General features: G+C 32.2%; 1 protein-coding gene across 2 annotated transcripts; it reads right to left on the bottom strand.

Annotated features, from left to right (window-relative positions):
• Positions 1–3,235: 3,235 nt before the first annotated feature.
• Positions 3,236–9,798, bottom strand: LOC127252976 (nucleobase-ascorbate transporter 6-like). Of its 2 annotated transcripts, none has more exons than XM_051277370.1 (15): positions 9,572–9,798; positions 8,975–9,089; positions 8,112–8,209; positions 7,857–8,030; positions 7,538–7,638; positions 7,196–7,271; positions 7,058–7,117; positions 6,733–6,917; positions 6,155–6,251; positions 4,891–4,977; positions 4,350–4,408; positions 4,174–4,265; positions 4,009–4,086; positions 3,769–3,929; positions 3,236–3,686 (listed from the first exon to the last, which is right to left on the bottom strand). In XM_051277370.1, the coding sequence occupies exons 2-15, from the start codon at positions 9,078–9,080 to the stop codon at positions 3,474–3,476; spliced, it is 1,587 nt and encodes a 528-aa protein (XP_051133327.1). In that variant the 5' UTR covers positions 9,081–9,089; positions 9,572–9,798; the 3' UTR covers positions 3,236–3,473. The 2 variants fall into 2 exon arrangements, with proteins under 2 accessions (XP_051133327.1, XP_051133328.1); XM_051277371.1 differs by lacking the exon at positions 9,572–9,798 and adding an exon at positions 9,164–9,487.
• Positions 9,799–15,815: the final 6,017 nt, after the last annotated feature.

The following is a 15,815-nucleotide window of genomic DNA, read 5'->3' as shown; positions in this document are numbered from 1 at the left end:
CTCATTATGGTCTATGAGTCGGGATTAACCAGAAAATTGACAAAATGCTATCTCCATGATTCTACACGAGACTTGCTTAAGGTATGCTCTAGAAGAGAGAAGCTCTTTGAGGAATCACTACATTCCACAAGACTCCCCTAATGAGAGCATCCCTTTGTTTCTCATGAAAGGCATCTTCGTCTCAATTAGAATTTGATGATGTCTTACATCCATTATGGCGTCGCACCCACAGTTTGAGGATACATTGCTGCGCGTAGCGGATGCTGTTGTAATAAGTTCTATAGAAGATATGTTTATAATGTCAATCTTCGGTACTTGATGATGTTGTTGGACCTCAGTGTGCAGATTTCCTTCCATGTTATCCAACCTCTGGAGTTTACAGACTTTAATTTGCAGCAACACTTGTCTGGTTTCATCTCTGATCGAAGTTTCGAATATGAAATGAAATACCTAAGACATGTGGGCATTCAATGAGATTCATCTTCCAAAACTTGTATGATCTGGAACACCTGAAGAATTCTATGAAAGTAGTCAACTTTTTTCTTTTTTTTATGTATATGTACAATGTTGATTGCTGCTACTTTCTATGGTGTGTTTCTTTTTATTCTCCGAGGTTTGAAATGTTTGATACGATGTTTTCGTAATGTGCAAGTCACATTAATTCTCTTTATTCTAAGTCATTATGTTTTTTTATCAAAAATAAAAACACTACTGAATCCCTTTGAACTGAATCGTAAACCATCTCCCCATTCTTGAACTCAAAGAAATCATTTCTCTGTTCTTCTTCCATCATTCTGTGGCTCTACTGATCTAATTTCATCGAGAATACCTTTCTCAGCAATGGCTAAACGCAGATTATCTGAAAAAGAAATCATTCTGTTTCTTCTTAATGAGATGAGCGTAAACAGAGTGGAGTTGCCCAAAGCGATCAAACTCAAAATTCGTACCGTCGACATTTACGGCAGCAATGATCCCCGGGACCTCTTCGTCGGAATTCCAGAAGATCAAGAAATATACGTCCTAGCAAAACTCCATTCTTGCCCCCAAAGCGACTCCAGGAACTGGAAAGATTTTCATAGGATCATCATCATCCACGACGATAGAGGTCAAGAAATCGGATCAAGAAGATGCATGTGCTTCGAAAGGGCAGAGATTGGATGTTCTCAAATTAGTTTTAAGAATATATTCTTGATGAGAGAATACAGAATTGCCGACATGTTCCACCCCTTCTGTGTCAAAGAAGATTACAAAAATCATGTGCTTTGTGTATTCTATAAAAACAATGGCTCATACAAGATTACCGATCCTCTGACTAGAAGCCGTGTCGATGTCCAGGGGTACTTCGATCTGATTCTGCAAGAAAATACACAAAGAATATCGAATGTGGGAATCATTCTCTGTCTTTTGAATAAGGTGAGTAAACGTCGAGTGCAGTTGCCGAACAAGGTCAATCCCATCATTCCTACAATTGATGTTTTCGGTGCCCGAGAGCCTTGGGAGATCTTCCACCACTACAAAGATGATCAACAAATTTATTTCTTGACCAAACTCAAGAAAGAAAATCGACACAAGACTGGCCGCAAATGTGGTAATGGTGGGAACTGGCAAAGTTGCGAAGGAATTCAGACCATCAGAAAAATGCCGGAAAGAGTAATAATAGGGAGTGTTCGGAAATTCAGATATGCAAACAAACGTGCGGAGACTTTCGACGGGAAAAGATATGTCATGAGAGAATATTCCTTAGCCGGAATATTTGATGTTTGTGTCCGACGAGATTGCAAAGATTATGTGTTTTGTACGGTGGTTAAAGCCACAACTTCAGCCCGATTCAGCTTTCATGTACCTCCGGAAAGTCGAATGGATCTTGATGGCTATTTCGACAAGTTTCTGATACCAGATACTAATGATGCAGAAGATGCCGATTCGGAAATAGGACATTATTTCAATGATGATCCAGATCTGTATGAATGATTGAGGTGCAAAATCTGTAGAAAGGAATACCAATGTTTTTTGTGTGCTTGATCATCATTTGGAAGTTGCTTTCTGTGAAAATCTAATAGAAATGTTCATTCTCTAGAAGATCTGTCAACACTGTGACGTCTAAGTTCTACTGGATCATCTTGAATATGTTGTCAAGATTTAATACTAATCTATTTTCCATTGTAACATCTGTTCCAATGGTCCGCCATGGAGGTTCCGAAGCTGCCGGAGGGAGAGTTTTATCAGTTAGAGCGGCATTCCATGCCTTGGACACGCTTCTCAGTTTAGCGCGATCGATTGTCCACAACTTCTCGAATATTAGCTCTGCAATTTCGTTGGGAAGCCCATCGATGAGGACGGCAGATAATTGACAACTCGGAGATGGAGAAGAAGGACTTGACGCCATTGATGTCAAGCTGCTTTTTTTTCTTCAAGTTGTTTTGAATGATCGATGATGATGATGTTAGGTTAATGTATTATTTATAGACTAATTATGGAAAATAAATCTATTATCTTGTTCCAAGATTATATCCAGTAATTTGTTACCAGATTAAAGGGTGTGGATTCATATTGGATTTTATTTAGATTTTTAAAAACAATATGGATTTATGTGGATTTTATTTATTAATTTAAACGGATTTTCATAATGTATTTGATTGGATTAAATGTGAGATTTCATCGTATTTTATAAAATTGAAATTTTGTTGGTGTGTTTACCCAATGAAAAAAGAGGACAAGAACGATCATGAACCCAATTTCAACACATTTAGCAACCCGATGAGCAAGAGAACTCGATTAGCTTTTATAAGACCATCTTCAACCCGTAGCTACGGTAAAAATACAATTTATTTTTCACTCTAAAAAATATATTTTCTATATATTCCTCTTTTATATTATTTTATGTAACTTTCCCTTCCCTCAGTTCCCATGTTGAATATTTTGATTGTTTTTGAATCAGCCCATTATGGACTAACATTGTTGATGAGATATACATATATGCCTAAGCTTGAAGGGTCTGTGTTCCTAATTGCATTTACTATGTGAGGATTTGTGTTGTACATATTCGGTATTAATGTCATTTGCCATACCCAACCTTAACCTCATTATATAAAAAATACATATATATATATATATATACACACCAAAGTAGCACCAACTCTAAGTATAATAATACCAGTAGATTAGTGTGGACAATGAAAGGTTCTCTTTTTTCATGACGATGATTTCATTTCATAAAGCAACCAGCAGATGGATATTAGTATTAATTCGATCACTCCTTTTCCAAACACAATTAATTGATCGATCATTACAAAATCTAAAATCACTCAAAACCATTCGCATACACGCTTTTTCATGCTACAATGCATCGAAAAAAAAAAAAATTCTCAACCCAAAATCCAAACCGGTTTAAGTACCAATTGCGCGCATGGCCCGCGCGCTTTAATTGTTCGCTACAAACTTAACAAGCAAAGGGATTTCAAGAAAATGGATTCTTACACGGACGGGAAGTACTTGTTAAGATTGAAAGGAAGGGAATAGAATTCCTCACTCCGGGTGTCCGTCTTGAAGGATCGGAACTTGTCCCACCAGTGCTTGCCCCGATCCTTTCGTAAATCCTTCTTGTGCATCGTGTTGTCCAAAAAGTACGCCAGTATGCCTGCCACGAATGCTTCGGACGAGAATGGCACGTTGATGAAGTCGTTGAACTGGCCAAGTACACAAACTGAGAGCTATGAAAAAGATGACAACGAGTAAACGAGTTAAAGGTGGTGAATAAAGATAGTGTACCCATCTCCCCGTCGTGTGCACGGGACCGAATCCCTTAATTGCAGTGTATTCGTTGAAGTACTGCGGGATCGACAGCCCCAGGAATATGGAGAAGCCTAATATGAATTTATTCCGGAAACTGTTGAGGTTGCAGAACTGCAGAAAGCTGAGGCCAGCTGAACCTGAGCAAATGCAAAACGGCGTATGAATCAGCAAGTGAAGCTCGAAAGATCGGGGTTTCTGTGGGATGGATGTACATACCGACGTAGGCAAAAAAGAGGCAGTACAGAGCACCCACAATTGGCGGTGGAATCGAAGCGAAGATTGCTCCGAATTTGCCTGCGAAATCAATTGTCAACCACGCACATACATACATAGTCCAAATGAGACAGAAAGAAACTTATCATCGAGCAAACAAAAATTTACCGAGAACTGAGAAAAATATCATGAATCCAGCAGATATCTGTACTACTCTTCGACTGCCGACACGGGTTAGTGCTAATAAACCTGCATTCTCACTGCATAGCAGGTGCTGAAATGAGTCCCTTGTAAAAGGTGATTCTTTGAAAACCAACTGTTTAGTTTAGGTTCTTAGTTCTTACATCGATACAGATGACCCGTTGCCAGTCCCAAACAGCCCAGACAGTAGAATCGCAACACCCTGTTGTAAGTGCACACAAATCATACCAAAAGTGCACTTATTTTCTAGAATATGTTCACTTTACAAGAGTTCATGTGAACAATGTGCTAATAAAATAGCTTAGAGGGTCAATTTTGAAAGGCCAAAACCAATTAAAAAAATCATACATGTTTTCGAAATATGCTTACACCAAATTTTATATCAAGTCCAACACACCTAACACAATTTTTTGCTACATTAGTGTAGTTCTAAAACCAACATGGTGTTCTGCCAGACTACCAAAACACCATTTTTAATAACAAAATTGTATTTTGGTGTTTCATTAGGAATTATCAAACTAATGAGTTTTCGCGAATCTTACACAACAAAATACATTAGGCCAAGATCGTAGCATGCTTTTCCATTAGTTTATATATTATAATTACACAAAAAAAGACATGCATCACACAAGTTCTTCATCATGTAATTTGGCAGATAAGAGACAGTTGAAGATTTCATCATACCTGCCATCCCACACCACGACTGAGAATAGACGGAGGCAACGGAGTTGCGCTGGCATACCTCGACACAGCAATAAAGCCACCAGTCGACTGCATTTTACATTGGAAAGCATATAAATAATATAAGTACAACGTAAGCCTGAGAAAAATGGCAATGGAGGGAATGCCAGTTAATTAAAAAGTTTTGTCAGAAGGCCGCAATATATCCACTCATATATAAAAGCAGGTAATCACAGTACTAAACAAGGTCAAGAAATTGCACAAAGAGTTTATTTACTTGAAGGCACTACTTAATATTAATATGGTAATTTACAACCTAAGAAGTATCAAATAGTATCTCAAAGTAAACAAGCCGGCGGTACACAACATTAGCTGATTAGATTTTACACGGAAATATGATCCAAGTTAAATTACTAGAGGCTAAGGGATTTAAAATATAGTGCGATAAAGGGACGTCTAATTCCCACAATCAACAAGTTATAGCCACATATATGGAATGCATAAACATCAAGATGGCAGGGACGAAGAAAGTAAAAGGAAACAAGGAACCAGCCAACGGTGGCGTAAATAATGAGCACAAGGCCAGCACGTTTCCATTAACCCTGTCTTCATGCATATATATATGTGTGTATTGTATTTACATGTGCTCAGCATGCAATCCATGTGTGTATGTGCACAAGGTGGATAAATATAACTAAAACTAAGATGGTAAAACTTTTCTTAAAGTGTTGATCCCTATCTTTAGTAGTTCATTATTATGATTCTAAAAAAAAATGGTATACATGCTGCTGATGTGAGACGACAAAGCAGGTGGAAACAAATGCATTGATTACTAAATGGATTGCAGTTTGGTCGAGTCTCATTCTTTAATCAACCAGTTAATCTTGAGTTTGAGAATTTCTGGTCAAATACAACCTCAACAACTCAATCAGGGTTGTGCTCTAGTCATGGCTTGAACTCAACCATAGTGATGATAGTTTGCATCTTTAGGTACTTAAAGTTGAATGTAATGCGAGGTTATATCATTGACTTCATCGAATGACAAACAGAGAACTAAGAGAAAGGCTAATCAAGTACCAGAAAGCAGGTGGAGAGAAGAATATTAAATATATCGAACAGTGTTGCTAAACTTTTAACAACATTTGAAGAGTTGATATTATAACAATGAACCATTGAAGAAACTCACTCTATATCCTATACAAGTATGCTTGAGTACAATAAATGCATGAAAAGAATAATAAAAATAATAAGTGAAGTAAAACTATACCTCAACAAGAGCAACAAATGCAGCCATCATCATGGCGAAGGCTTCACCAGCATCAAACGAAGGAGCTCCCCACTGAAATGGGTATGGAACTCTTATCCTACAAGCATTAGCCAGAAAAAACATTAGCTTTCAAGGAGTTGGGTAAAAAACAAATTAAAAACAGGGATTGCTTTCCTATGATCGACAGACTATAGTACATTATTAACATCAAAGAAGCTATTTTAAAGTGGTTTTCCTTTGGATGAGAATGCCAATGCATGAATGATGCAATGAAAATATATTAACAAAGGCTGGAAGAGCTACATCCCTGCACTAAATGACGGCAGATTATAAGTTACAATTAAATATCGCCTAATTAGTTTGTGCAGAGCAATGCAAATTGTGGATTGGGATCAATCATCCTCACCAACAAAAGTCATTAAACAAAAATCTAAAATGAAGAAAAGTAGAATGAAAGAAACCATCCGCTACATGTTTGTCCGTGTCCGGGATTTAAATAATATCCAACTTTTAGTAATTACTCAATCTTATGGGAAAAAGAAATGAATGTTTTCATGGGCACAAAGACTTCAGCGTACCATGGAGCAGCACCAATTAGTCCAGAACTATCGGTTCTGCAGGTTGCTTGAGTCTTGTGGGGCTTTCCGTCGTAAGCCCCACCCACAGTAAGTAGAAGGGCATATATCCACACAATTGCGACAGAGAATATAACAGCAAAGCGGTCAAAGATATTCTTTCCTGGACGAATGACGTGGACCAAATACTGCAAGCAACCATGAAATTAGCTTTGAATGCGAATTCTATAAAAAGGCAATAAAGATTATTAATCCCTTAAACACAAGAATTCATGGAGATTTTTTAAGTCCTCATGTGTCGCGCGATACCCGTCATTTTAACCGTTACCTGAGAAAAGAGGACCAGAATGATAAGCATTGGCAGCCCAATTTCAACACATTTAGCAACCTGATGAACAAGAGAACTCAATTAGCTTTTATAAGGCAGTCAATGAATTGTTTAGGTGGACGAAGTTATTGGTCATACCCCAGGAAAACCAAACTCGTATAGCCCAAAACCAGCAAGAGCAACCAAAGGAACGGCTGAAAGTGGGGTCAGAAACCTGCAATCCCATTGAACATAACAGAACATGATTTAATATCTCAAGAGTTGTAGTAACATATATTTGTGCGAGTGAATAAGGTGTGGCTAAGATACACCAAAATAATAGAATCATTAATAGCCAGTGTTAATATTTTGAAACTTTGTTACGAGCTTTAAGTAACAAGGATGTGAAACACTCGATTCAGCAACGAGAAGCTGACAATTAAAATCAAACATTATATTTTGAACATGCACGCAAATAGTGGCACAAAAAATAGATATAACCTTGCAACATTACGCCAAAGACCACTGAACCCCAGGACTATTTGAATGGTTGAGGCAACAATAAGCGCTCCCTGGGTAGCCCTCATTACCTTCTTGAACCTCTGCACGATCATTTATAGTAAAAACATACCAACAAAACAAAATATGCTGTCCAAAAGAAATTGCAGCCAACAGTTTGTAAGAATTATTGATGTAATTCTCTGTTTGCAGTAGTTATGATCAACCAAAATATGCTTGTACGATCCTCAAAATACAGTACAAGGACATGAAATGCACATACTCAAAGGTAAAAAGAATTCAATGAATAGTGATCGCGTACCGAGACAGGCTCTGGGTCACTCCATCTACCAGACAAGATGATGGAAATCGTGGTCGGAACAAATGTGTAAGAACCTCCCATGACTACCGGTAATCTGGTTCCAAACCAGGTTTGTAAGAGAGTGTTCAGCCCAGCAACGAAAAGCAGAGTCTGAATAACTTTGGCTTTCTCCTCCTGTAGAAAGATACAGTAAATGACGGCGAGAAAATCAAAGGAACTGAACTTCAAATGCAGATTAGTATTATAAAGCCTCACATTTCCACCTCCCATTTGCGGAACCAAAGCAGTGGGTATAATGACTGTCGTGCCAAGCATAACCAGGTAATGTTGAAATCCAAGAAGGATGGCCTCAGCTGCAAGAAAATAAATCTATTTGTCACAGTACTAATCCATAATCAAAGGTGAGGATGCTTTTTGGTGATCATGGGAGAACATCCACAGGATTCTATAACAAATCAATACATGATTTTGTATTAAATAGCTAAATGATCTAACGAGTGCTTAGAAAGCTGCATTAAATCGATCACCCGTTATCTAATGCATGCTTTACTTAATAAAGGAAAATGGATATGGCAACCAGAAAGCCCAACCATTAAGAATCTTTACAAGATCATGACAAGTGTAAGTCACCCGGATAAATTAATATTCTCAATCCAAAATTGTTGACGTGAGTATTAAAAAATCAACAAAAAGCTTTTGAATGCAGAAAAGGATGCTCCAAAGTAGAACCCCTTTAAAGAATGAGGAATCAAGTTCAAGCACTTAACATAAGCAATTCTTCAAAAACCAAAAAGGCAAAACTAAACAATTCCTATAAGGAAAGAAAATCTGCATCATCACAAGAATCAGAGCATATTAATAGCATTATCGATCACATAAGCAAATAAATATAAAAACTTCCAGGCGTATTAGATCGGAATCAAGTGGCTCCAGAGACACTTTCTACCAAAGCATAGAACTCAAAAGAATATTCACATACATAAAGTATAAAGAAAAGGACTAAATTAAATTCCAATTCAGGGACAAAGGATTCCATGGCCACTTGCATTAAACTAACAAGAAACATAAAGAAGATACTAAAACATTAAAAAAATGGGATAAAATCAGTAGATACTGACGCCATGGAGGAGGGCTGGTGATACAGTAAGAAACATTGGGGAGCTGATCTTTGGGTGGGTGGGGAGCGGGTTCATCCGCCTTGGCTGGAGCTCCACCTCCTGCCATTTGTTAATTCTGCAAAACCAAAATTAATAATTAAAAAGGGGAGAAGGTTGTCAAATCATTGGAAAACAAAAAGGTTTAACTACATTTGTAGCTCTGAGTCTTGTAAAGTAAGCAATGTTTCGAATCTACAGATACCCAAATAAGAAATCTCTCTCAAAATGTCGAACCTAACACAGACATCGCCAAAGAAAAGGGAACCAAGAGAAATTACTAAACCAAATTAATTCAAACTGCAACAGCACAACCAACCCGCAGCTCAACAAGTACAGAAAAGGAAAGGGTAAAAAAATCCAATTAAGAGCACAAAATCAAAGGGTAAACAAAGAAAAACAGAAGATTAAGCTACGAAGCGCATAAAAGAGCTAAGAAAACTCCCGAAAAAGAAAGAAGTACGAAATTCGAAAATGGAGAAGCTTAATCAAGTAAATGATGGACGTCGAGGTGAAACCAGTGCAATTAATCAATAAATAAATAAATAAAAACCCACCCACCTCAAAAAAATGCTCGAAAAGCTGAAAAAGTAGAGCGCAGAGAATGAGCTTTAATGGGCGTTTGTAGCAGAGTAATGGTGACGCTATCCGCTCAAAATGGACTGAGCTGAGCTGAGCTGAGCTGAGGAAAGAGTCTAGAAAAGACTAGGGCGAAAAGCAACGACGGGCAGAAGTAGTGTAGAGATAAAAAGCGCAAAAGACAGTCTGTCCAAATTTGTACTCTCAATTTTTAGTGGGTCTTCGGTTTTTGTTTTTGGCTCACGAAAGAATTTCTGGAAATTTTAGGAAGACAATACACATATTTTTGTGTTGGATTGGTCTTTGGGTAAGAGTGGATGGTTTAATGTTTGATTAATGCTAAAATCACTGCAGTTAAGAGTTGGGAGTAAATACAGGTAAATGAGACCCAAGTTGTACATGAAATTAACGTAAACAAAGAACAAAAATTTAAAAAATAAAAATCTATATTAGTCCAATTGAATACTAATTTTATGAAATTTAATTTATATAAAATAAACCAAAGAAAATTGATCCATTAGAAAAAAATCTCATCCATTTTAATACTTCCACAAACACTTCAATGGACTCTCGTGACATGGACAAACATATCCCCATTCACTAGTTTGATAGTCCTTCATTTTCATAATCGTTTTGCATAAAGTTTTAAAAATATTAGTATTATATTAAAATAAAATAGAAATACAGATAAAAGTACTAAATTAACTAAAAATATAATATAAAAATAATGACATTTATGTAATATATTGTAAATTGAAAAAGTATTTGTAACGTTAGATAGACAGTACAATTATTAAAAATAAAAAAATATGAATACTGTTTTTTCATAAATTGTTAAGGGATAGAGGGAGTATAATTCTGGATGCCCATTAATTCTTTGATGATGTTTTTCTATAAATAAATAAAAAAAGAAAAAAAAGAAAAAAAAATGGTATTATGGTGTATTTGTTTGGAGATTTGGATTTTGAGTTTGATTTAATTAGTAAAATTTTTAAATTTGAATAATTGTACGATGTGATATAAATAAGTATTGATGTGATATTTTGAATATAAAATTAATTTTTAGAATAATATAAAAAATAAAAAAAAATAAATATATGATTTAATATTTTGAAAAAGAAAATTTTGAATAAATAGTTAAGTTTTGGCAAATCCTTCCAACAAACATACCCTTACCCTCAATAGTAAAAAAAAGGGATAACAGCCTCATGCGAGGCTCATCCCAAGCTTTCTCCTTCTCTCTAACGCTGTAATAATTATTATACAATTTTATTACAAAGGTTGTCATTGTTGTTTTCTTCAAAAAATAAAAATAAAAATTTAAATGTCAAATACAGTCATAAAAAAATCAAATGACAATATTGCACCGACACGGAGATAATAGTATTTAAAAATCATATGTTAGATATACATAAGGTAGACTAAAATATTATGCCAAGAAAAGGAGTAGAGTAGACTTACGATCCCCTGCGCCTCTAGGTCACTTGTCACACATAATTCGCTTAGTGTGACTTGGGTGTCGGATGGTTCCATTTCATTCAAAAAACTTAAAATATCCTTTAACCGAATCAATATATATTTGTTAGATTTAATAATATAATAAGTTAATAGCACATTATTTATAATATTACAATAACATGTGATAATAATCCAAATAAAATATACTATCATTGATCTTTATGAGATATATTTAAACAAAAATATAACTATCAATAAATATTTTCAAAGGCGGCTCTTATGGTGCTGATATTGTAAAATCATCAATATCGTGCTTATTTCACTAGAGCTGTTGATTGATTTTAATTATCGATCCAATGAACATCAATAACCAAGTCAAATTTGTAAATTTGTATAACAAGATATTTAAGAATGATTTTCTTTAATATATATAATTTAAGTTAATCAATTATAACGTTCCATTACGTTACTATAATTACGATAATATCAAATCTTATTTAGTTCTTAACCCATAGGATGTTATGCTATCGTCTGTACACATATGCTATCAACAACTTAATGATATGATGTCTTATAGGATATTATACTATATACACATATGTTGTCAACAACTAGATGATATGATATCTTATATTAAATTTTATATCTATTATATATGACAAATATTTTTGAAATTAAAATATTTTTTACAATAATTTTATTTAAATAAATTACTTCAAATCTTATCTAAATTTAATTATGTCATGCCAACGTCAATATATATTTTATCCGTAATTATATAATATTTCCTCCGTCCAAGCATAAAGTATACAATTACTTTTGGCGCGGTATTTAAAAAATAATAGTATTTTAATTATAATGAGTAGTTAAAAGTAGTGTGATGACATTTTTGCCCTTGCTTTTTGGTGTAAAAGTAACGAAGTGATGTAGAGTAGGGGTATTTGTAAAAAAAATAGTATGTTTTTTTTCATATATGGTGTATGGTGTATATATTATTTATAATAATAAATTCTATTAAAAATATTTATGATATTTATTTTTTCACAAATCTCTAATTTACTGTGTTTCTGAAATATTTCACTGCGCCTATCATTCTCTCTGCTGATGACATAATCGATCCTCCCTATCGCTCTTCCGCCGTTGTCGCACTTTATACTGTCGTGCCGTCGCATCTTAATCTGACGGCGAACCCTTTTTTATATGCGTATTCACAATAGAACTTGTACGCCTCATTGGGTGTACTAAATTCAAGATCTCTCCAGTCAAATAAATCTACAAAAACGTGAACATTACTTAATTAATCATGCATTCAGCGCAACACTAATCGTATGCTATTTTAAGTCTAAGATGCTTTTCGTATCATACTTATACGATGTCAAATATAGAATAATATGCTATTAAAAATAATAAAATATGTTGTTGAGTAGATTCCGATCAACGAGCTGGCAAAATGCGTATACAAGCTTACTTGTGTTTGGTGACGAAGTCGATGCATTATTGTTGTATACGATAGCAGGGCTTGGATGTGCGTCTCCTAAAATATTGTTGTATGCTATAGCAGGGCTTGGATGAGCGTCTCCTAAAATGCATGGCAAAAAATCAACCGATTGAAGAGTCTATGAAAAAATTTTAAAATAACATACGGATAAATGTAAAACAAATGGTATAAAAATTTGTGGATATATTTTTTTAATTTCTTTCCAAAATATTGTTATTCTATGTAAATCATATTAATTAAGATTGATATAATAAATTTATGTTACTGTAATTACTATTGTATATAAAATTACATTTTAATCATTTCTTCAAATTTAATTTTATTTTTCAACAGACGGATACATACTATTTAGTTAAAAATATGTGTATATATATATATATATATATTTACCTAACTTTTATTTATTAATTAAAACTAATTAAGATGAATTAATAAGGATAATATTGATTAGCCCTAATAACAAACCGCCATCTATAACATGGGGTGTTGATTTGGATCCATGTACTTTTTGCTAAAGTGGGCCCCAACCTCTCACATGGTCAATAATAATAATTAAAATTAATAATATCATCACTTTATGGCACACATTTCATTGCCACATATATTGCGTATCAAAATGGATGTTCATATTAAAATCTCATTTCTATTTTGTATTTGCCCTATTTTCTATTTTCGTCCGTCCCACATAACTTGTTCTTTTTATTTTTGAAAATATAATTATACATTTTAATCGTATTTTAAATTTTAAATTTTATAATTTTTTTAATTTTAATTAAACATTTGAAACGATGTGGTAGAAAGCAACGTGCGGTTTATTTACTTATATTAATCTTAATTTATAATTATTTTTATTAAATAATAATTATTTTTACTAATACACTTCTTAATTAGTTACTTAATTATACTTTATGTAATAGACCCGTATTACATGGACGGAGGTGTAATTTATTAGTCTTGAATATACATTTTCACTGTTATTGTTTTTCTAGAAACAAAAAAAATTATATTTTATAACTATTTTATTTAATAAAAAATCAAAATACAAGAAAAACAATCAACCCAACAATTATTTTATTTATATAAAAACATCAAAATTGCAAAATAAAAAAATAAAAAAAATGATGTGTTTAGTTTCTATTTGAAATTTAAGTTACTATTATTTATTATCAATAAGAATATATTATTTTTTTTAAAAAAAAAAATCATTTAAAATTAAATCAAAATTATAATATCAATTTCAATTCAAAAGCAGTTTTTGATTTTATAAAATATTAAAAATGTTACTATGTAGATATTTAATTTCACTAAAAAAAAATTACAAGAATTCTAGTTTAATTTATACAAAACGTCACAACTATTTCACATAAAAAAATGCAAAAATTTAAAAGTTCCCCAAATTTTATTTCACTCTTACTTTTATTTGAATGTTTCAAAATTGTGTAAATAAAAATTATTGCCAAAGTTTCGAGGCATCTTATATTACAAATAATAACAAAAGATTTAAAAAATTAAGATAAAGAATGCATTATTTTAAATATTTTATTTAATAGTTATTTTTATAAAAAATTTAAAATAGCTAATAATTCAAAATACCCAAAATACAAATAAATACATCACGAATTATTGGAAAATTTTGTTGTAAAATTTTATTAACTATATAAGTTAATCAATTATGACTCATCATAATCTAAAAATAATGTCTTGATTGTAAAATAATTCAAATTTTGATAACTTTTGTATATTTGGTTTTGGCCATATATCAAAATAATTATACTGTCAATTCACACAATTTTTCAATAAAATATAAGTTTTTTTTTTTTTAAATTAAACATTATATTATAATACTCCGTTCACCCCACATACCATATCCATGTTGCTGTTTCTGTCTGTCTCACATGTCATTTTTTTTTTTTGAAAATTTACACACTTTAATCTTATTTTAAACTTTTTAATTTATTTATTTTTTAATTTTAATTAAACTAATTAGTTATCTTAATATTAATTTATAATTATTGATATTATAGAATAATTATTTTTACTAATACATTCTTAATTATCTATTAATTACACCCCTCCTAAAATACCGTGTCTACAGTGTAGCAGACACGGTACGTGGGACGGAATGAGTACTATTTAAATTAAAATTAAAATTAAAAATCAAACTTAAATAAAAAAAAAAAAACATACAAATTAAACTATTTAAAAGATTTTATTCTTTTTGCTTTTTTTTTTCCCTGAAACTTTCTTTAATATTTATCAACATATTTTTCAATAAAAAGTATATGTATATATATATATATATATATATTCATAAAACTTTGTATCAAACTACTATCAAATTTAAAATCACAAGAACAAAATTAGATCCAAAATTCTAAGTCAAGGTATATACATGCATTTATCATAAAATTATAGTGATTCACATTATATTATTTTTTCAAAAAATATTGATTATTGTTCATTAAAAAAAAACCCTAAAAAACACATTTATTTATATAGATATTTCCTTTGATATTATTCGTTAACTGTATTTTTTTTTTTAAAAAAATCTATCGTATCAAATTAATATTTAATTTATTTTATAAAATATTCAATCAGATACTCAATTTTTATTATTTTCAAAATTTTTTAAAACTCTAAATTTTTATATAAACGGAACCTTAGTTGGCATGCATCCTGAATTTTAAAAATCATTAGAAGTTAAGAACGAGGTACAATGAATTATATTATGGGTTTAGTAGAATGACATAAACAAATTGTTTAATCATATCAAAGTACATTGAATTATATTTTGACATATCTATCGATGGAAAAATTATAATACAATAAACAATATAAAAAATCTGATAAATTATATTATAAAGTCACTGAACATTGATATATTTAACATGTAAAAACTTCATTAATCACTATAAACAAATATGTTTAGGTACTTTTGATTTAGGAGTTGAATTTAAATTTCAATGTCAGTCTCTTTTGACTAATCAATTGTATATGTAATATTTTAGATAAAACTTTCATACATATATAGAGGGCTAATTAATCAAGATTAATTATTGTTTGCTTTTATAGCGATGTTGGTGAATATTTTTGAATATTTTACTATAAACAAAATATATATATATATATACACGAGTAAGATCATAAAAATTGAAACACAAACGAGATCTAACAAACACATGCAATTTTGTGATTCAGAGTTTAAAGATAAATTCTTATAGAAAAAGAAAAATCAAACAGAGTAACATGCAACTAGCGACGGCCGACAGC

The sequence above is a fragment of the Andrographis paniculata genome, unplaced genomic scaffold, assembly GCF_009805555.1.
Source record: "Andrographis paniculata isolate CXL003 unplaced genomic scaffold, ASM980555v1 Contig49END, whole genome shotgun sequence".
NCBI lineage: Eukaryota > Viridiplantae > Streptophyta > Magnoliopsida > Lamiales > Acanthaceae > Andrographis > Andrographis paniculata.
Note: the sequence above shows the minus strand (reverse complement) of the source record. Positions and strands in the feature narration are given on the sequence as shown.